The 21,767-nt window shown below is 36.2% G+C and overlaps 1 protein-coding gene and 1 long non-coding RNA gene across 2 annotated transcripts in view; one reads left to right on the top strand and one right to left on the bottom strand.

Annotated features, from left to right (window-relative positions):
- The window catches only part of usp43b (ubiquitin specific peptidase 43b), a 94,603-nt gene extending 89,563 nt beyond the window's left edge, over positions 1 to 5,040 (bottom strand). The window contains exon 1 of the mRNA XM_048162172.1: positions 4,291 to 5,040. Coding sequence (XP_048018129.1) covers positions 4,291 to 4,881 — 591 coding nt within the window. The 5' untranslated portion in view covers positions 4,882 to 5,040. The remainder of the gene's footprint in view (positions 1 to 4,290) is intronic.
- A 56-nt stretch (positions 5,041 to 5,096) lies between these two features.
- Positions 5,097 to 21,767, top strand: part of LOC125250026 — a 49,638-nt gene continuing 32,967 nt past the window's right edge. Inside the window, exons 1-5 of the long non-coding RNA XR_007180714.1 lie at positions 5,097 to 5,234; positions 9,675 to 9,754; positions 10,202 to 10,348; positions 14,467 to 14,644; positions 14,742 to 14,843. This is a non-coding gene — a long non-coding RNA (uncharacterized LOC125250026). The remainder of the gene's footprint in view (positions 5,235 to 9,674; positions 9,755 to 10,201; positions 10,349 to 14,466; positions 14,645 to 14,741; positions 14,844 to 21,767) is intronic.

The raw sequence follows: 21,767 nt of genomic DNA, 5'->3' as shown, positions 1-21,767 counted from the left end.
ATTTTACCGGTACCGACTACTGAAATTTTGGTACTGTAACTCTAGTTCGAACTCACAAGTTCCACAAGATTTTGCTCTTCCATAGAATTAAAAATGCATAACTGAACCCGTCACCACTTGTAAGGCTTTCACTGTGTAATTCAGGTCTTTTTAGTCTAATTAGAAAGAGATTGCACTTTACTAACGCCAACATTAGGCAAATGAAGTTAAGCGCAGTGGGAGGCTTAAATTATAGGGTAGAGCTCTTGATTGTTTATAGATGGCTCCCCATTTCTGCAGTTAGGCACTCATTAACTCTCGCAGACGTCTGAGAAGCACAGCGAGTTTATTTATCTCGTCTCTAGACAAGATACTCTGGGCTCAGTCAACACAGGAAAAAGCAAATCATGACTCAGACAGCCTCATGTAAATTTACGACATGCAACTAATTAGACTCTGAATCTGATGAGGCTGTTAATGTAGTCTTGTTGTGTTGTGGCCCAATATACAGTATAGAGTGGGCATAGCCTTGAATGATCTTGTAAGTCTCCACTCGTCTAACAGTCGGTCCAGACTGGGGTCCTTCAAGGCAATAATTTCAGACATTTGATAGTAGGGTGTGAATTGAACTGGGCCTCTGTTTCCCATACCTTATGTCTACACTCCCACCTCTTCCCGATGACGCTTTTTCCGCTTTTGAAATCTGTTGTGGATTTCTCCCACCTTCTAGTCTCTTTAGCTACTCCTACCTCAAGATAAATGGATGTATTTTACTGTACACTTTATTGTAATAGTCTTAAAGTGTTAGTTTACTCACCCTCATGTCATTACAAATCTGACTTTCATGGAAATCAAATATTGTTCATGAAGATATTTAGCAAAATCTAAGCTGCTCCTCCAAAAAATGACTGTATAAGTTTTACCTTTGTGTGTGTGTGGTCCTGGTATTCCCCTATGTATCAGTAAATTTTGACCTTGTGGGGACATTTTTTGGTCCCCATGAGAAAACAGGCTTATAAATCATTTCTTTTTTGAAAATCTAAAATAGCAGAAAGTAATGGGTAGGTTTAGGGTTAGTGTAGGGGAATATAAAGGATATAATAAAGGATATAAACTACTCCTTTAAAGGGTTAGATCACCCAAAAATGTAATTTCTGTCATTAAATACCCTCATGTCATTTGTCAGAGACTGATATGGATTATGGAACAGAGGAAATTGTTGAATAAAGTCGTTATTTTGTTTTTTGGCGCACAAAAAGTATTCTCGTCACTTCATAACATTAAGGTTGAACCACTGTAGTCACATGAATTGTTTTAAATATGTCTTTAGTAGCTTTCTGGGCATTTGAAAGTGTTAATTATCTTACTGTCAATGCAGGCCTCACTGAACCATCGGATTTAATCAAAAATATCTTAATTTGTGTTCTGAAGATGAATGAGGGTCTTAGGGGTGTGGAACGACATGAGGATGAGTAATTAATGACATTTAATTTCATTTTTGGGTGAACTAACCCTTTAAGGGTTTTTTCTTTTCAAGTTAGTACAGGTCAAATAAGGGACACAGCAACTAGAAATTTCAAAGTTGCTGAGAGACTTTGTCAGCAATAGTGACTAGATGACAAATGCTAGACTAATAATTAGTCAACAACTGTCATCGTGAAGAAATTTGTATTACCATGGTAAACCATTGCACTTCTGCTATCTGCCCTCTCTCTCTCTTTAAGACTGTAGTGGCAAGTTCTTTGTCATAATTTCTCTAGCAAGTGTATTAGGCCAGTGGTTCCCAAACTGGGGTACGCGTACCCCTAGGGGTACGTGAGGTGACAAAAGGGTGTACGCGAACAAAATGCTGAGTAGTTCATTTGATTCTACCTTAAAATAATATTAAATTCGAGCATGTATTTCTAACTGGCAAAATGTCATAAATCCAGTACATTTAATCAAATGACCTCATCTATTGCAGTCAAAAATGACTGTATCCACACAAGCAGCATGCATATGATAGATTGCGTGCCGAATCTGCTGCCTTAAATCGCGCTAAATTACTGTCGTTCTCGACAATGCACCTTTGTAAACGTGGGGATTCAGCACTTACTCGCATGAAGAACAAATATAGACACAGATAATGGATTAATTTCGATTTAAGACTCAAAACTTCTCCGATACAAAAACATACCTTGTGTGAGTTCTTGTATGATGATAACGAGCAAGAATGCAATTGTTCCCAAATATATCCACATGACTGCAAACGTGACATTATTATACAACAGGTAAAAAAATAAAACGTACATTTTAAACACAGTACTGCTAGTATTTACTCTATTTTGCAATGAAATAATAACGAACACCACAGCAGAACTACAACACACGTCTGTGTTTCGCGAACAATTCTGCGGCTTTGAATGAATCGTGAAAGTCAATGATTCAATGATTCATTCACAGCCACTTGCTTCGTTACAGAATGAATGACTCGATGACTCACTCATAAAAACAGTGACTTGCTGCCACCTACTGGCGGTTTTAGTTTAATATTTTAAAGTTTTACTTAGTTTTACCATCATTGCATATTTCTCTATTGAACATTTTTTATTTAAAACAGTATTTATTTTATAAAGTTATTCAGAAAGGTAAAAAATGCACTGGAAATCAATTTAGGGGGCAAATATTGTCCCTTAATGGTAAAGGTGTGACTGCAGTCGAAGTGGAAGAGAGGGGGTACGCGGAAGTATGGTAATCCCTTCAGGGGGTACTCCAAGCTAAAAAGTTTGGGAACCACTGTATTAGGCTACTCTAGTAGTAGATTTCTGAGAAAGCAAAGTGTTACATAAGACTTGCGTTCCAGATTGCACCAGTGCGTGGTGATGTCTTATCTGAGAGTGCACTCTAGTTTTTAGGTTTGCTTTCTGGTGATAATGTTATCTGTGGAAAGTTTCCCATCCTGATCTATTTTTTGCTTAGAAGAGATCATCCTGTGGGAAAGCATTTGCTCACATACTGAACGAAATAGTCACATTGGAGAAAGCTTCATGAATTAATTTGAAGTGGGAAGCTGAAACACAGATTTTAAAGGGTTAGTTCATCCCAAAAATGAAAATTCTGTCATTAATTACTCACCCTCATGTCGTTCCACACCCGTAAGACCTTCGTTCATCTTCAGAACACGAACTAATATATTTTAGTATAAATCCGATGGCTCAGTGAGGCCTGCATAGGGAGCAATGACATTTCCTCTCTCAAGATCCATAAAGGTACTGAAAACATATTTAAATCAGTTCATGTGAGTACAGTGGTTCAACATTAATATTATAAAGCGACAAGAATATTTTTGGTGCGCCAAAAAAAACAAAATAACAACTTATATAGTGATAGCCGATTTAAAAACACTGCTTCAGGAAGCTTCAGAGCACAATGAATCAGTGTGTCGAATCAGCTGTTCGGAGCGCTAAAGTCACGTGATTTCAGCAGTTTGGCGATTTGACACGTGATCCGAATCATGATTCGATACACTTATTCATTTGTGCTCCAAAGCTTCCTGAAGCAGTGTTTTGAAATCAGCCATCACTATATAAGTCGTTATTTTGGCGCACCAAAAATATTCTCGTGGCTTTATAATATTAATATTGAACCACTGTACTCACATGAACTGATTTAAATATGTTTTTAGTACATTAATGGATCTAGAGAGAGGAAATGTCATTGCTCCCTATGCAGGCCTCACTGAGCCATCGGATTTCAACAAAAATATCTTAATTTGTGTTTCGAAGATTAACGAAGGTCTTATGGGTGTAAAACGGAATGAGGGTGAGTAATAAATGACAGAATTTTCATTTTTGGGTGAACTAACCCTTTAAGTTAATATATATGAATGTAAAAGGGAATTAATATAATTTAAGTGCTGCACATGGTCACCATTTCTAAGATTTTCACCATTTTAATCACACTAATAATGCATTTTAATAGGTAATCTGGTGTGACATTAATTTTTAAAAGTAAAAATATTCTCAATTAATACTGTAGTTGGTTAAAAAAGAGCATGCATTCTATATATATATATATATATATATATATATATATATAAATAAAACAGCATGCATACTAATTATAAGAGATTTGCATGATCCACAAGTTCATGCAAGAACTTTAAGGACACAGTTATTTCCTCTAGTAACCCTATAATCATGCTTGGTAGCTTGATATAGGCTATACAACTTGAATTTCCTTGAATACAATAGGTTCACGGGATACCTGTAATAGGTGGATAAAAGCGTCAGACAAGTGACAAAATAGTGAACTTGAATGAGTAGACTCTACCTTAAACTCAGCCGAGAGTTGAGGTGTATACTGAAAAGTCCAAAGCGCTCGGACCAAAGTCGCGAGCCGTTCCGTAACTTCCCCTCTCTCGTGCTGCCCGTCCTCACTCCTTATAAATCCGTTGATTCCCTTGTGACACAGATCCAGTTTATATCGCTCCAAACCCAGATATTCAGCGAGCAGGTCCGTGTTGCTCAAGCACTGCACAACGGCGTTCATGAAGCAGGTGTTCCCGTGGTTCTTCAGACCCAACACGCCTGGCGTTTTATCCCCGTACAGCGAGCACAGTCGCTCTTTCGCGGAGGAGCGGCAGGGAAGCGAGGAACTTTTCCTCACCTGCAGGCTGCTGTCCTCTTTTTTCACATGTCCCGACTTTCCAGCGCAAGGTGCGCTTTCTCCAAACCCACCGTCATCATCCTCAGCATCCGACCGCTCGGTTGTTTCTCCACCGCTAGCCAAGCTTCCCAAACTTTTCAAGATCTTACTCACCAAACTTTCCACGGATTTAAACGATTTCCTCCGGAACAGTTTCCCTGTGCGTTTAGCAGACTTCCCTGAATCTTTTTTCGCTTTCTTGTCGCGTTTATCCATGCTTCTGGTTTATTTCCCACCGTGTTACTAAATCGTCCGGGCACATGGAGTGTTATTATCCTCGCCTGATGCTAAAGCATTGTGGCTAGACGAGCAGATCAGCGCCGAGATATTTTCCCAACGGTCGCCGTGAAGGAATGATTGACAGGCAGCGCGGTCAGTACGGCAACTCCCGTGACGTCATACTGGCAGGCGGTTAGGAGCGAGTGAAATATTATTGACAGCACGAGCGCTTCATATTGGCGGGAAGCTGCGAGCGATTGACAGATAGAAGCTGTCAGTAGTACGGCAAGCCTATAGTGAGCAGTGTACGAATTATACAATGGCTTTCAAATGGTCGACTCTTTCAAAAGGTACTTCTATATTATTACATGTGGACTGTCACTGTCAATACATCATGTGGACATGTGGAGGTCTGTCTTTATGCTACGCAAATTGTAGGCTAATATTGCGCCACTCAGAAACGTCGAATATCTGAAATTACCTTTTTAACAAACAGTTTGTTTTATTTTTATTTTATTGCTAAAAAAATTGATTACCAATCGCCCGAGCAACATTGTTATTATTGCTGAGTAGATTACTTACAAGCTGTAGTCCGTTGTAGTTAGTAAAGTAATCCATCCCTGTTGAAAAAAACAGCATATGCTGGTTAAAGGTGCTAAAGAGGATGTTTTGTTTTATACATTTTTGCAATATTACTTGAAACTGTCTTTACTAACTGATAAAAGACTATTTATTAGGTGCACTGAAAGTAATAATATTAATATACATCATCTGTGCACAAGGTGGGCCTTAAAAACATCAGCCAATCGTTTACGCGATCATCGAGTAAACGATTGGCCCTCTGGCTTGTCAATCACTGCCGTGACGTTCCTTGTGAGAGACGAGCGCGACTGCGCTCTCCAGTAACTTTCCACACTCCACAGGTGCTGCTTGCAATGTTTTTGTCAGGAGACAGGAGTAACAACTGCAGATTATGAGTTACCTGCGGTGAGTCCGACATAATGAATCCAAAAAACACGACACAGCGAATGCCGGTGGTAAACACTCGTGTTCCAATACTCGTGCACGAGTTTTGGGAGGCGTTCCTTTGAAGGAGGGGGGCTTTTCTTACGCATGCGCTCATTTCAAAAACTCAGTAACAGTCTTTGTATTCTCAGTCGACGAAAAAATCCTCTCTATCACCTTTAAGGTAGGTTTTGAAGCTGGTATGCTGGTCCATGCTGGTCCTAAGATGGTCCTAAACTGGTCCTAAGCTGGTACATGCTGGTCCTAAACTGGTCCTATGCAGGTCCTAAGATGGTCCTATGCTGGTCGAAGCTAGTCCTATGCTGGTCCTGAGCTGGTCCTAAACTGGTGCTATGCTGGTCCATGCTGGTCCTAGATGGTCCTAAACTGGCCCTATGCTGGTCCATGCTGGTCCTAAGATGGTCCATGCTGGTCCTAAACTGGTCCTAAGATGGTCCATGCTAGTCCTATGCTGGTCCATGCTGGTCTTAAGATGGTTCTATGCTGGTCCATGCTGGTCTGGTCCATGCTGGTTGTGTGCTGGTCCATGCTGGTCCTAAAATGGTCCTAAGCTGGTCCTAAGATGGTCCTAAACTGGTGGTCTGGTCCATGCTGGTTGTATGCTGGTCCATGCTGGTCCTAAAATGGTCCTAAGCTGGTCCTAAAATGGTCCTAAACTGGTCCATGCTGGTCCTAAAATGGTTCTAAGCTGGTCCTATGCTGGTCCATGCTGGTCCTAAGCTGGTCCTGGACCAGCATAGGACCAGAAATTGACCAGCATAAACCAGCTCAAACCAGCAGCTTCAAAACCTACCTTACCAGCATATGCCGTTTTTTTCAACAGGGATTACATTATACATTTAGGTAATGTAATCTGGCTACTTTTAGATTACTTTTGACCTAACTCGTTTATCACATTGAATTGAATATGATAGTCTTATACCATATTGATATAAAAAACACAAAGAGAAAGAAAATATATTCCAATCTTTGTTATCAACAACATTAAGTGCATTATTAAATATTAAATTACATCAGGGTTTCCCAGACTGGGGTTCATGATGGAACTGCAGGGGGTTTGTGTGTTTAATGAAAAGCTACTGGCTAAATCATAAAAAATTAAAGTTAAAAACAAATAATTTTAAAATAAAACAATCAAAATAAAACACTTACTAAAAAATATATTTTATTTGTTTACCTGCATGTCATGACTATTAACCGACATCAGAGAGGTGTGATCTTAATATTTTTTATTATTATTATTTTACTGTATTATTGATCTAAGTTATCAACTTAAAGGGTTAGTACACCCAAAAATGAAAATTCTGTCATTAATTACTCACCCTCATGTCATTCATGAACTAACCCTTTAAAATCTCAGGGCGCACTTCAAATAAATATACAGTATATTAGGCCAAAGAGGTTCAGCTGACAAAAAGTTTGAAAGACAAAAGTGTTTGAAAGACAAAAGCCTACCAAAGACTGTAATACATGCTTAAATGACTCACTGAGTGATGATTCAAAAAATAATTATAATTATGTGTTTGTCAGGAGCTGATTCGATATGCAATGTTGAGAAAACTCTTGTTAAAAGTGAAATGATTTCTTTAAATCCAGTGATCACATGCTGTGTTTGTCTCAGTTTTCAGTGATAGTCACATGACTAGTGGCTGAACCGTGTGTGTAATTCCACAAACCTGGAAGACCTTCTAAATGTCTATAAGCAGTAGACCCTTAGAAATGAAAATGTAAAAGATAAAAAAACGGAATCAATGAATTATGAATTTATGAATTTACTGACATTGTGAGAATAACATGTAATGTATTCAATAAAAAAGTAAATGTAGTCAGATTATGAGTATTTTAAAACATAATACAATCTAATTACAAGTTCTTAATTTTTGGAATCTGATTACGTCATTCAGATTACATGTAATCAGTTATGACATACACTGTAAAAAATTATTTCCAAGATTTGTTATCACGTTTTTTCTTTTGTCAAATCAACTAATTAATGTGGTTCAGATGACATAATATACTGAGTTTCTGTTGATTAAATCAATTGACTTCATTGTATTAACTCAAATTTTTAGGCAACCAGGTAACTTACTTTTTTAAGTTAAACCAACAATTCTTTTTTTACAGTTAAGCTACCTCTGTTCGTCTTGGCAACAGGTGAAATACACTCTCAAGCTCAATACACTCTTCTGTCTATCATTCTGTCATTCTATCTATCTATCTATCTATCTATCTATCTATCTATCTATCTATCTATCTATCGTTTTATCTTATAAGGTCAGGCTTTTTGCGTGGAGATTAACAATGTGGATCCTCTTGCTGTTTACATGTCAGAGGTGTCTGTCAAATATGTCATTACATGCTTATAGCTCCAGTGACCAGCCATTGACCTGATATGATGAATAGACTGCAAAGATGAAAAATTCTCAAATTATGAAGAAAAAAAAAAAAACAGGCTGTTGTGCTTTGTTAATATATATCTGCTCTCCTCACACTGAATTGGTGTGAATGTTGTTATCACCTCTGACTATTTAATATCGCTCCATCACTCCCATGATGTTTGCACAGTGTCCTGTTGCCATGTCTTTTACTGGCCTCCGAGTAACCCCACACCTTCGCTGGTTTATCATCACCTCTTATGGACAGAGAACAGACGCTCAGTCAGAGCGAAAATCACATCAGTACTGTTCCCCGGTTATCTCTTGTCTGCCACAGTGATGGAATTTTGTCACAAAACCATGCAGACCACCTACAGTTTTCCATTTCTACTGCATTCAAAGCACTGAGGTGGTTTTAAACTCATTCTGTCCTCTTTACATTTGAACAATCAGAGGAGATGAATGTCTAGGATAATGGCCAAAATGATCTTATTTTTAGACTTCCGGTTCTTTTTTTTTCTACTGAGATCTTATATGCAAATGACTTCAAAGTACAGAACATGCAGTGCTTAAAGATGTTTTGTGTGTAAAAATGTCTCTAGGTTGGCAGCTTTCGCTTTCACTGTGGCAGCCCTTTGCAAAAGAGCATATTCACAGTTATTTTTATCTTCTGAGGTACATTTACTTCCTTTCTTTTTTTAGTTGCTTCTGTGTGATCAAAGACACAGAACAATGCAGAAAAGCATGACATAAGCTCTAGTTGGACTGTATAAACTGTTTGCATGTGGACTGGACTGGAAAATGAGAACAGAAGCTATAAGTCTGGTTTTAATTTATCTACCAGAGGTAATTCAGTCTAGTATGGTTTGCCAAGCCACTGCATTATGGTTCTGTAGACTTTTCATTAAGTTTTCATTTTGAGCCTAACCATGCTAACATTCTTCTCAACTGTGAGAAACCTTTGGGATCAATAATCAACATGATGATGGGGTCTGTTGTATCGAAAAACAGTCATTATCTTTAAACAGCAAAGGTATGAAACACAACCTTGTGGTCCCCTGCTTTGCTAGCAAGCTGTGTAGACCAAATAGATTTACACCAAGGTATAAAATACTGATATAAAGAGTTTTACTTTGGACCAGAAGGAATTCACTGTGAATCATCCCTTTACGGTCTTAAAAACAAAGGTTATTTATTGGCATCTCCATAAAGAACCTTTAACATCCATGGGACCTTTCCAATGCACAAAATGTTCTTTATTGTGGAAAATGGTTGTTTAGATTTTTGGTTATTTTAAGAACTATTGACTGAAAAATGGTGGCATGTGTTTAAAAAAGGCATATTCTTTCTTTTACAGAAACTGCTCATGTTTTTCTTTTTCATTTACAGAGAGAAATTCAATATGAATCCTACTATGAAGGTGAACGACAATAAGGAAGAAATTCATCTGTGACATGAGTGAAAAAGAGGTGATGAAAATGTTTTAGAATATAAATATTTTAGATTTTTTTTTTTAAATATTATATATAAAAAAAATTAAGAATAAAACAAATCCACAAACATTTCTAGCAAGATTAGAGGTTAATACTTGGATTCATACTCATACAGATGGTGCATAACTAACATTTCTGATTATATGGGCTCTGCAGCTTGATCTTAGTTGTTTGACTTGCACTAGATGCTGCAGAGCAAAGCTTTGGTCTCTGTTATGTTCTTTCATTCATTGGTTCTGACACTGATGTCTGCCGACCCATACTGTGAATGTTTACTGTCAGTATCAGAATATTTCACTGGTGAAGACTTTAATCTAATCCTTTTTCCAGACTGAAAGTTCTGAACGCTTCTGAATAGATTGTCATGACATCCATATCACCAATTTTAGATCACAGATATCTCTGTCATTGAACCTTTTGCAGATTATGAGCTGATTATGTCTCTTTCTCTACGCTGCTGAATCCCGTGTTATTCCTGACTGAGCAAGTCGTCAGATCAGACTCTGGCTAAAACTCCAGGTAAACATCTTGGACTACATGTTTGGCTAAACCATGGCAGATGGCAGACAGGTGAGTGCTTCAGAAACCTTTTTCAATACAGTTTTATTTGGTACTGATATCACTATCAAAATCTCTTACAGATGCTTTATTTTATCAAAATTGATCTATAGTGATGAGTGAGGTGCACATCAGTATTGGTTAGCCTGGGGCGACATCTAGTGGTAACTCAAGACAGCGTAAGCAAGAAAGAGACTGCTCTATCTATTAAATATGTTTTGCTGAATGACTGCTCTGTTGTGGCTAATGCTAATGGAGTACACCTGAAGATGAGTAAAAATAGCATCCATCTCTCTTCCCTTGGTGGCCTTGACAGCCTTTGTAAAAAGAAATCTGAATGCATCATGCCCTGTCGGGTCGTCAGTGTTCCTTCCTTTTTACTGAAAATGACTTGAAATTACTAATTTAACTGAAAGAAGAATGTTGCAGACTGAACTACAGTACATACGTTTGGCAAATATCTGTTGTTTAGTCCAATGCATTCTGTTAAATTTAGTCCAAGACATTTTTGTTTACCAGTGTTGTTATTGTTGACTAAAACTAAAATTAAAAATCGTTTGTTGATTGAAATGAAGCAAAAATAAAATATAAATATTAGATGGAAAAACCGAAACTTAAAAAACTTAAACTTCAGTCAGGCAAAATTTTAACTTTTTAAGTACTAAAATTGTTAAAACTGAAAAAATAATAATAAAGCTAAATAGAAATATAAAAAACTAATAAAATGGCAACAGCACACCAAAATGAATAAAACTTAAACTAGAATTGAAATGATAACTGAAAATATGAAAACAAAAGCTAATTCAAAATATTTATTAATGCTGATTCATCTGATCACCACAAAAATCGGTCAGCATGAAGTCAAGACATTGAGGATACTAAATTGCGAGCAGATTTTTGATATCTCAAAAAGTGTATCACTTTCAAAAATGCTTTGAAATCTCCCTTTTATTTTTACCTGATTTGCTTCAAACTTCATCAGTATAATGTCAAAACAGGGCAGATTTACACATGTGAAATGATTCTTGATATCTTAAATACTGTTGCCGTGGCAACATGTCAAACTTTAATAATATTCTTGGGTGTTTTTGAGGATCTTAGCATGCTTCAAACTGCATGAGACTCAACAAACACATCAAAGTTGTCGGCCAGTAGACATGCGCAAAGCTTTAGAAACCGGTGTGGTGGAGGTGCTCAGTAGCGCCACCTTTTGACAAAAGTTGGGGGGATAGTTTTACCTACAGTCACCAAACTCGGTATATAACAAAGTAATGACAAAATTGGGCCCGTCATCACTGCTTGCAGCTATATTTTTTAAATTGAATTTTACTATATCACTTTTTTTAATCAGTTTTTGTACCATTTAAGAAGTTTGAAATAGCTACAAAGTATACTGCTATAAAGTGTTGGAAAGTATATAGAAATTGCAAGGCTAATAGTTTATCTACATTTTGCACATTCCAAAAAATTAAGCCTTTTTTAAAGATTAAAACATTTCAATTGTTTAGGAAAATTCCATCAAATTGAATTGAATGATCCTTTAAAGAATTTTAAATGAGTAAAAACTAGACCTTAATTAAACATTTTATATAAATCTTAAACGAACAAGGGAACAGATCATTTAGTTTTTGCGATTCATATTCATAAATTTAAACACATTTTAATTGTTTACATTTATGTATATGAATCACTTAAACTGAACTGGTCCGTTACCTTGTTCCATTAAGATTTATACAAAATGTTTTATTAAGCTCTAGGGTTTTTTTATTTATTTATTTTTTTTATTCTTAATCCATAATATGAGTAAGGATTATTCAGTTCAATTTGATGGAATTTTACAATACAACTGAAATTTGTAAATCTTAATTGTCACAATGTACAATTGTCATTTTTAAATCATAGTTCAGTACACTATTTTTATTATTAAGTATTGGGGAAGAGTTGACAAAGTTGGATCAGATTAACTGTTGAAAGCCACTTCTGTCACCTCATAGTGTAGCTATACTTTCTCAAAATGACAAGGCTTAGATTTTTTTTTTTTTTTTTTAGTTAGTAGTTTAACTATTTTTTGAATCTAGCTTACACTGCTTCTGAAGAAGAAAATAACAAAAACAAAAATGAAAGCACTTCAAATCTGATTTGAAAATGAGTATCTCTGTCGTAATGTTTTGAAATGATTTTTATGTTTAATGATTCAGAATATGCAATCAAAGAAGCATATGGGTGATCTAGAGGATTCTACTGTATACGCAATGGTCAGTTATGCATAATGTGCATTGACCATTTGACCTGCTGACACCTCTGTCCAGTTTAAAGTTCATATTGCTCTGAAATGGGCAATTTAAGGGTCAAACCGGGGTCATATCCGGAATGGACCACCCATCTGTATGCACAAAACCCATTCAAGTCAACATATGTTTGAAAGAAGACCCCAATATGCATGTGTGATAAATGACCATAAAAAGAGTCATAAAACAGACTCAAACAAAGCAAGTGCTTTGCTGTTCTGTTGAAAGAAGGATTTTTTTGTTGCTGACCTTTTCCAGCGTAGGAATCAGTTTAACAGTAAATGGCTCTTATACACAAAGAATCACTTTCAGCTGAGAGAGAACCTTACGTTTCAAGATTCCCCTATGTGTGGGAGAGTAAAGGACGAGACAGACTATCAAACAGATCTCTATTCAACTGTCATAACTGGAATGCTCTGACCCCAATAAATCATGAGGAAATATTTGTTCTCTGTACAGACTTTTCAAAATGGCTTGATTTAAAGGTGTAGATCAGAATCGCAGGTTCTTTTGATCAAATTACAACGCATGGTTTTGCAGTGATCTAAATGAGTTGCAAATTGCATTTTCACCAAAAGAGGGCACTATTCTGAAAGAAATGGCAGTGCCATTTTAGGATTAATTTGGGATCATTTAGATGCTATTGTAGTATTTATAAATATTTTGAATTAGCTTTTATTTTGAGTTTTTTAGATTTCATTTTAATTATATTTTCCAATTTTTATTTGTTTTTTTTTATATATATATTTATATAGCTTTAATTATCTTCTGTCTTACAAATTTGAGTAATTAACTTAAATATATTTTTTTCAGTTAGTTGCCAAAGCAAAATTTCTAATCTACGCTTAAGCTTTTAAGTTTAAAATCTTCATCTAAAATGTTTTATTTGCTGGATTTGACAGTTGTTTTGATAACTTTGTTGCAGCTCTGAAACAATTTGTATTGTGAATAGCACTACAAATCAACAGAAGTGAAATTCATATATGTCTACTAATGAAACCGTTCAAACACACTTAAAAGAAAATGAACATGTTTATTCCATCCTGTGCCTTTCAACATTTCATAATTGAAACTCAAACAATTTCTGTTAATAGAAACAAAAAGTTGTGGTTTTATATGTCACATTGAACATCATATAGATACATTAAAGCCTTATTTAATCTCCATAATCTATATATTATGTGTAAACATATCATTGCCCAGTGAACCAGGCCCATGAATCTTATTGATATATATTCCTACAGTTCATGTTGGTGTTAGAGGACACCAGACTCAGAGGCAGAAATAAGTGAACCAAAGCAGAGTTTAGTGAACAGATTGCAAAAATGTGACCCTGGACCACAAAACCAGTCATAAGTCAGTATTTTTTTTTTTAATTGAGATTTATACATCCTGAAAGCCGAATAAATAAGCTTTCCGGTGATGTATGGTTTGTTAGGATAGGACAATATTTGGCCGAGATTCAACGATTTGAAAATCTGGAATCTGAGGGTGCAAAAAAATCAAAATATTGAGAAAATCACCTTTAAAGTTGTCCAAATTAAGTCCTTAGCAATGCATATCCACTCACAAAAATACATTTTCGATATATTTAAGATAGGAAATTTACAAAATATCTTCATGGAACATGATCTTTACTTAATATCCTAATGATTTTTGGCATAAAAGAAAAAACGATAATTTTGATCCATTCAATGTATTGTTGGCTACTGCTACAAATATACCCGTGCGACTTATGACTGGTTTTGTGGTCCAGCGGCACAAATGGAGACAAGCAGGTGAGTAATACGAATGGCAGATGATGATAGAAGTTTTAACAGAGTCTCTTGTATTCTTTACCAGGTTGGATGTTTAGCTGGGAAGACAATAGCAGAGCACACACCTCTTTTGACACACGAGTATATCAGGTAGAAATGATAGATAATGGAGGTTTACACAGGAGATCGCAAAGAGAGTGTGGGATGGGATTCACAAGAAGATTGTAGGAGTCAACACAGAGAATCACAAGGAGCTTCACAAGGTGAGTAGAGTAGGTAGTCCGTAGTCCATTATGTGTCCAGATAATGACTGTGTGCACTTTTATGCCAGATCTGATAGCTGGTTCTGATTGTGAACAGGTGAAGATTTTTAGTATTGGGGTGAGTGAGTGAGGTCGCTGAGTGGGCGTGACGTAGGAGCCTGGTGAAACCGTGACAGTTGGGTTGATTCATGACCTACAGGTAGCTATATAAGAAAAATCTGTGTGGTATAGTGCTGGATGAATTACATGCAAATTGTAGACGGTTACTGATTCCAAATGACATGACAAAACTTGTAGTTAGTAAAGTAATCCATTACAATACAAATTCAAGTTAATATAATCGGACTACTTTTTGATTACTTTTAGATTATTAAATTACTATTAGATTATTAAATTAAGAATAATTTACTACCCATGTGACAGTAACGTAATCAATTAAAAAATGTAACTGTCGTCTGATTATAAGTATTTTAAAATGTAATATAATCTAATTACAAGTACTTAATTTTTGGAATCTGATTACGTCATTCAGATTACATGTAATCAGTACCCAGCAGCACTAATTCACACACACTTCACTAACCAAAGTGTTTAAACTGAACCATTTGAACAGAGCTGTTTGCAAAGGCATTTATTTAAGACAAGCCAAAAGAAAGGAATATTGAATTGGACTTCCCCATTTGGTTCCCTCCTGCAACTCTATTGTAAAAAAACCAAAGCTAGACTTTGGTGTTAGTGGAGGCTTAGATGCGCTTGATTGGTTCAGTGAATATCCGCAGGTACTGCAATTTTAAATTAGCATTCGCTTTATATAACATGGGAACAGAGGGTCAGTGAAGTCAAACAGACCTGTATTAAGTGTGAAATAAGTAGTTGCTAGTGTATGGGTGTAATTGTCCTATTGTATAAGGCAGGTCTTTGGGTTTAGACACTATATGTGGAACCATAATCATTGGTCATTTTCACACCCACATAAGCTCTTGCTGCTAGACGTCATTAAAATACTTTTTTTTAGTGTATATGTGAGTTTCACCAGTCTTCAAAGACACATAAGTGCAGCACATGTGAAAATGACCCACGCTGCAGTGACAAATGTTAATGTAGCAAATTAACAGTTCCAATCATTTCATCATTTTAGCATTAGGTCATTGTAATATCATTTTTAAACGTTGCCCAGATGTTCAGAGTTGGCCTTCAGAATCCCATGAGGAGAGATAATGCATGCATGTTTGCTGTTTGGCTCGCAGTGTAGCACTGCTCTCTGACGGAACATATGTCTGTACAGATTTGTCTGTTGTATAATTTAAAGATCAGCAAATAATCCCATCAGTTGTTTTGTAGAGATTTATGCTTTTCCTGTGAACTTGAACTTTGTTTTTCATTTTTCATGTTTTTAATGCATTTTTTGTTGTTGCATAGTAAAATAAAACTTGAAGCCTTTTTTGCCAAATCATTTTGTCAGATTAAGACCTAAAAACGAAAGATCTGCACTCACTTGTGCCTTCTTAGTGAATTATTATTATTTTTTATTATGCAACAAAGCACATAGATCAATCAGATCAAAGTTTCGGCAATCGGCCATCTTTAATGAATCATACAAATCAATTCATATGTTCAGTTTGTATGATTCACTAAAGATGGCCGATTGCCGAAACTTTGATCTGATTGATCTATGTGCTTTGTTGCATAATAAAAAAAATTATAATTCATTTAGAAGACACAAGTGAGTGTGGATCTTTTGTTTTTCATTTGAAAGTATTGAGATTTTCACTGACCTACGCACCCAAAAAACGGTTGATCGCAGTCATTTTATCTTTTTTTATTTTTTTTCCCCAGATTAACACCTTAACCAAGTTTAGTGTTTTGTTCTTCCGTCATATTTAAAATATTTAAATATATATAAATAAAATATTTCCATCATATTTTAAAGGTTTAATTGAACTTGCAGGGTCATTAAAAGCAAATGTCCCCTCTGGGCATCACTTTTGGCCACTACTGTACAGCATGAAAGTGTATATATATATATATATATATATATATATATATATATATATGAAGTATCACTTTTATTATTAAAAGTGACAGTAAAAACAGTAATATATCACAATATTCCTGTTTTTCATGTATTTTTGATTGAATAAATGCAGCCTTGGTGAGCATAAAATACTTTAAAAACAGATTTGTGTATATGGTATACTGTATATACATATACATACATGTACGGCAGTGGCGTGCAGTGGTGTTCTGAAATGAGGAGGCACATTTTTTATTTATTTATGAATCAATGTAAATTCATGCATTACTCTTAACATTGACACATCTTCCTTGTTAAATGAACATTCCCTTACATTATATCAAAAAGGAAAAAAGAAACCAAAGACAATTCTATTTTGTAATTTTACATTAACAATGTATTGTAATAAATGTTCTATTTATCAAAACCAAGTCAATCTCATCAAGTTAGTGTTTTTTAAGCATTTCTACATTCATTCCAAAATAATAACTAAAGGCAATAATAATTTAAATAATGTATTGATGTTTTTCTTTTTAATAGTCAACTTAGGCTATTTTGGATCATCAGTCATGCTCCGTAAACACCATCACAGACACAAAGATATATTTTTATTTTCACCAAGCTGATTGCACTGAAAAACCTCCGCAGTCATCATGCTTTCAGTCCATTTCAAGTTTGATTTTGACGTGACCAAGCAGTGATATCTAACTGGGTGATCTGTTTACTTACTTTTCAATTAGTCTTCCCATTGACGCCATCATTTGTTCATTCAAACTGACGCGGAAAACGCGCACGTCAACAAGAGGCGGGATTTATCGCAAAAACCAATCATAACCAATTACATCCAATAATAGCACGATGGAGACATTGCCTCCTCTCACGTAACTTTCCCCCATTCATTCTCAATTACCCCCCACAAAACCCACCGCATGCTTTAGGGGTCTAATGGTTTTCTATGAGAGCCTTCGAAAAAAAAAACAGTACTGGTGTGCATCTTGAGACAAAACAATGGCACTGACTTAATTTAAGATGTCAGTGCAAGCTGCTTTCAGTTCAAACGTGCATTTTAGTCTGAGACTAGCTTAAGCCTGGTCTGTGAAACCAGGGGATACAGTGTTAGGATTATGTTTAAGGTCATCAGACATGTAGCAATTGTACCTGGTTTTAAAAAACCACAACTTAGAAACAGAAAAATTTAGGAAATGTAATCAGTCATAGAGCGTAATTAGACCAGTGCAGTGAGGTCAGGGTAATTTGGCTAAAATATGCTGACAGTGATATGACCCAGACTACAGCAAGTATCATTTTCAACACATTTCTTCACCCTTTACCCTCCAGAACACTTTACGAAAGAGGCTTTAAGTGCAAGAGTCTTTACTTATGACTTTGTTAACTCTGAACTTATAAAGGGGGCTTTAAAAGGAACTGAAAATTATGATTCACACAGGGTATACAGACACATAAATGAAATATGTTTGATTGTTCTTCAGTATGCTCATTTCATTAATGTGTTTGTAATGCATATTTTCTGATATAATTTGAAGCACATTTAGGCATATAATGGAGGGCACCACTCTGAGCGAAACATAATGTTCTCAGGAGGACTAATGCAAACACTGTCCAAAATGTACAGACTGATTTACTTAGCTTAAATAAATGTGAGTACAAATTTGACAAGCTTAATGACAACTAACCATTAAGGCTGTTTTCCAATTTGTACTAGCATAAAATACATTGTTCAAGGCATTGCAACTGACTGGAAATGAGAAATGTGTGCAACAGTTGGCATCAACGGTTCCAAGAAGAACCTTCAACATCCACGGAATCTTTGCATTGCACAAAAGTGTAGTAGAAATAGATTCTTCATGTGTGCAATGTTCTTCATACTAAGAGAAAATGGAACTGTTCACTGAAAGGTTCTTTGTGGAACTAAAACCGGTTCTTCTATGGAATCTCTGTGAAAAAAAAAAAACCTTTTGGAACCTTTATTTTTAATATGAGATCTTCCGTTGGTTCAAAAGGTTGCCTCCAAAAGGTGCCTCCAAATTTTCTCGAACATCATCTATGCCATCTGTGTTGAAATTAAATCAGATTTGCTGCAAGCAAGGTAGATGCGAAGAACAATATGCCTCTGGTCAGAAATGCCTCTTGGAGCTCATGCACTCTGCTTTTGAAGTTATTGCATTCGTCTGTAACTGTGGGTTTTTCATTTTATTATAAAATGTTGTCAGTATGAATTTACCAAGCATTTAAACATGATATCCCACCTCAATGTATATGGTAATCCTATTTTCACATTATTGAGCCTGAAGCAGTGCATTCCCGTTGAGTTGAAACGCTTCTCGTAGTCATGCTGTGGTCTCCTCTCTCAATATACAGTATGCATGTTCAAAGCAGGGATGGAGCAGCTTTGCCTCACTCTTGACCTTAAAAAGCCACTTCAGCAATGTCAATGAGCTCTTATGTTCTTGTGAGACAGTTCTCAAAGCCATGAGGTATCCCAGAATACATCTCTTTGGCTGCTCATGGAGTCCAATTATGGAGTGATGTAACTGAGGATGTCTATTACCAGCCTGGTTATTCTCAGTCACACTCACTCCAGTTTTGAAGCATGTCTTCAAATACTTCAAGGTATTCAAGTAGTAGTCATCCTAGTGACGAGAGGAGTTTGCAAGGTGATGGTAGCCTAATCATACTCCTTGTATTCTGTTGGTGTAGCACTAGCTTTAAATCCCAGGTAGAAGCTTCCTAAGAAGGAGATCAATTATGAACATCAAAATCCTGTCTTGGGTTCTTCGGGATACTGCATTGGTGGTAGTTGAATTTATCAACAAGTTGCAGCCCTCTAGTATTCTGGAAGCCAAAATATGGGATCCTAATTCTGGTTCCCCTTTGTCTTGTTTGGTTTGGTTTATGTGCAGGAAAAGATCCACAGAATTTGAGTTTTGATTTTTTTATAAAGTTTCACATGCCTCTTGCATGTTTTAAATATTATTTGATCATGTTGTCAGTTTCTAACAGGAGTGTATTGAACATATTTTGCCATGTTTTAGTGCATTTCACAGAATTCCAGAGCAGAAGATGTGGAAAAAATCTGCAGATTCTGCTCATGAGTAACCACAAAAGGAATACAGCTATATTATTAAATAATAGTTGCTGAAGGAAATACTGGAAGAAACACATTTCTTTCCATGTAGATAGCGTCACATGATCAGATTCTCTTATGCTTATGCAGGGAAAATGCCTGTGTGCGTGTCATGAAGTAACATTCCCACCAGCATGAGCCAAACTCGTCTATAAGAGCACTTATTACTGTTAATATAAAACATACTTTTAACTTCTATTTTCATGTATTCTCAAAGCTAAATCGTTCAAAAGCTCTTTTACTATTTAAGAAGTTATGATAGCTAGAATCACATCCTATTATTATTTACAATCTAGAACAAAACCTTGTCTGAAAGCTTAACCCCTTACTGCACAGCCCTTATTTTGGTAAGTGCATAAGTAACATACCCCAAATAAAAAGGTTGCTGCTCATAAGTAATTCTTAATAGACAAATAACCAACATATTTAGAAAGCCAACACTTGAGAGTTTACCAGTTTACCAAGACTCAGAATTACTCAGACTGTTATTAATATGGTGAAACATAAGCTCAAACATAAACTTGGTACATTTTTCTTCAAACCAAACGGGTCTAGAGCCGACAAAGTTTAAATCTACCTTACACGTTAGGTCAGTAGTCAGAGAGTAGGCGGTCTTTTGTGGCTCTTCGAACACATTCAACCACACAAGCATTTCCACTACAAGAACAATCCGGTCAAATGCGTTTCTGAATACCTCTGGAAGTTGTCGAAAGTGGACAAGCTCAAAACGTTTTACACACCATTTACATCTGTATTTAGCATCGTCTACTTGTGATCCGATCGACCAAATCACATCTTTATAGGTGGAAACAGGCCCTTAGAGAAGGCTGATAAGACACTAATAAAATATTTTATTGTCCTGTAAGCACCCATTTCCAGTCTATTGATTAAATAGATTTTGCCAAGGCATTTCTAAGGTGCTCTGGGTAGTTGATAGTTGACCAAGCGCGTTGTTTTGTGTACTGAGCATAGTGTTCAGATCCCAGCACTTCGGTCTAGTTTGGTTTCAGTTCTGTGTCAGGGTTCAGACATTTATTCAATTCAATTCAATTCACATTTATTTGTATAGCGCTTTTCACGATACATATTTCAAAGCAGCTTTACAGAGAATGCATGTCAACATTACAATTTAAAGAATGCAGTTAGCAAATAATGTAATAATTTAGGCAATTAATTTACAATCACTGTTAGCAGTTTAACTGAACGTAGAAGCAATGAGTTCCTGAAAAATGAATTACATTAACAATAATTAGGATATAGAAATTGTGTAATGTGCATGTTGATCCAGATGATTGCGTCTTCTGAAGTCCTCACAGGAGTTGGCGCAGTCTCTTCATAGGTGTTGGTCATCTGAGGTCTTCTTAAGAGGCTGGATCCAAACTGAAGCTGAAGTCCTCTCTAGTCACCTCGGGACGGGTGTCCCGAGGCAAAACAGAAAAGCAAATGGAGAATAATTAGCGTAGCTGTTGTTCATAACATTAAGCAAAGATAGTCACATGCAATTGATCTGACATGCGATGCATTATGTGAATGCTTGGCTAAAGAGATGCGTCTTTAATCTAGATTTAAACTGGGTGAGCGAGTCTGAGCCCCGAACATTATCAGGAAGGCTATTCCAGAGTTTCGGAGCCAAATGTGAAAACGCTCTCCCTCCTTTAGTGGACTTAGCGATCCTAGGTACAACCAGAAGCCCAGAGTTTTGTGATCTTAAAGAGCGTGAAGGATTGTAGGGCGATAGAAGATCAGTTAAGTACACTGTGTAGCACGCGGTTTGGGTTTATGATCGGCTGTGTGCTTTCTCATCATCTTATGCTCTTCTTGCATGCGGCTTGCAGTGCTGCCAATTGCTTTCATTTGAAAGTAGCTAAAACTGGTCGCTCAGTGTCGCTAGATGACATCATGCTGGCGAGTCCACTGATCTATATTAATATAAATATAGATCAGTGGGTGAGTCACAGAATCTA

Source organism: Megalobrama amblycephala, linkage group LG1 (genome assembly GCF_018812025.1).
Source record: "Megalobrama amblycephala isolate DHTTF-2021 linkage group LG1, ASM1881202v1, whole genome shotgun sequence".
In the NCBI taxonomy this organism is placed as follows: domain Eukaryota; kingdom Metazoa; phylum Chordata; class Actinopteri; order Cypriniformes; family Xenocyprididae; genus Megalobrama; species Megalobrama amblycephala.
The sequence above is the reverse complement of the archived record's forward strand: the minus strand, read 5'-3'. Positions and strand labels throughout refer to the sequence as shown.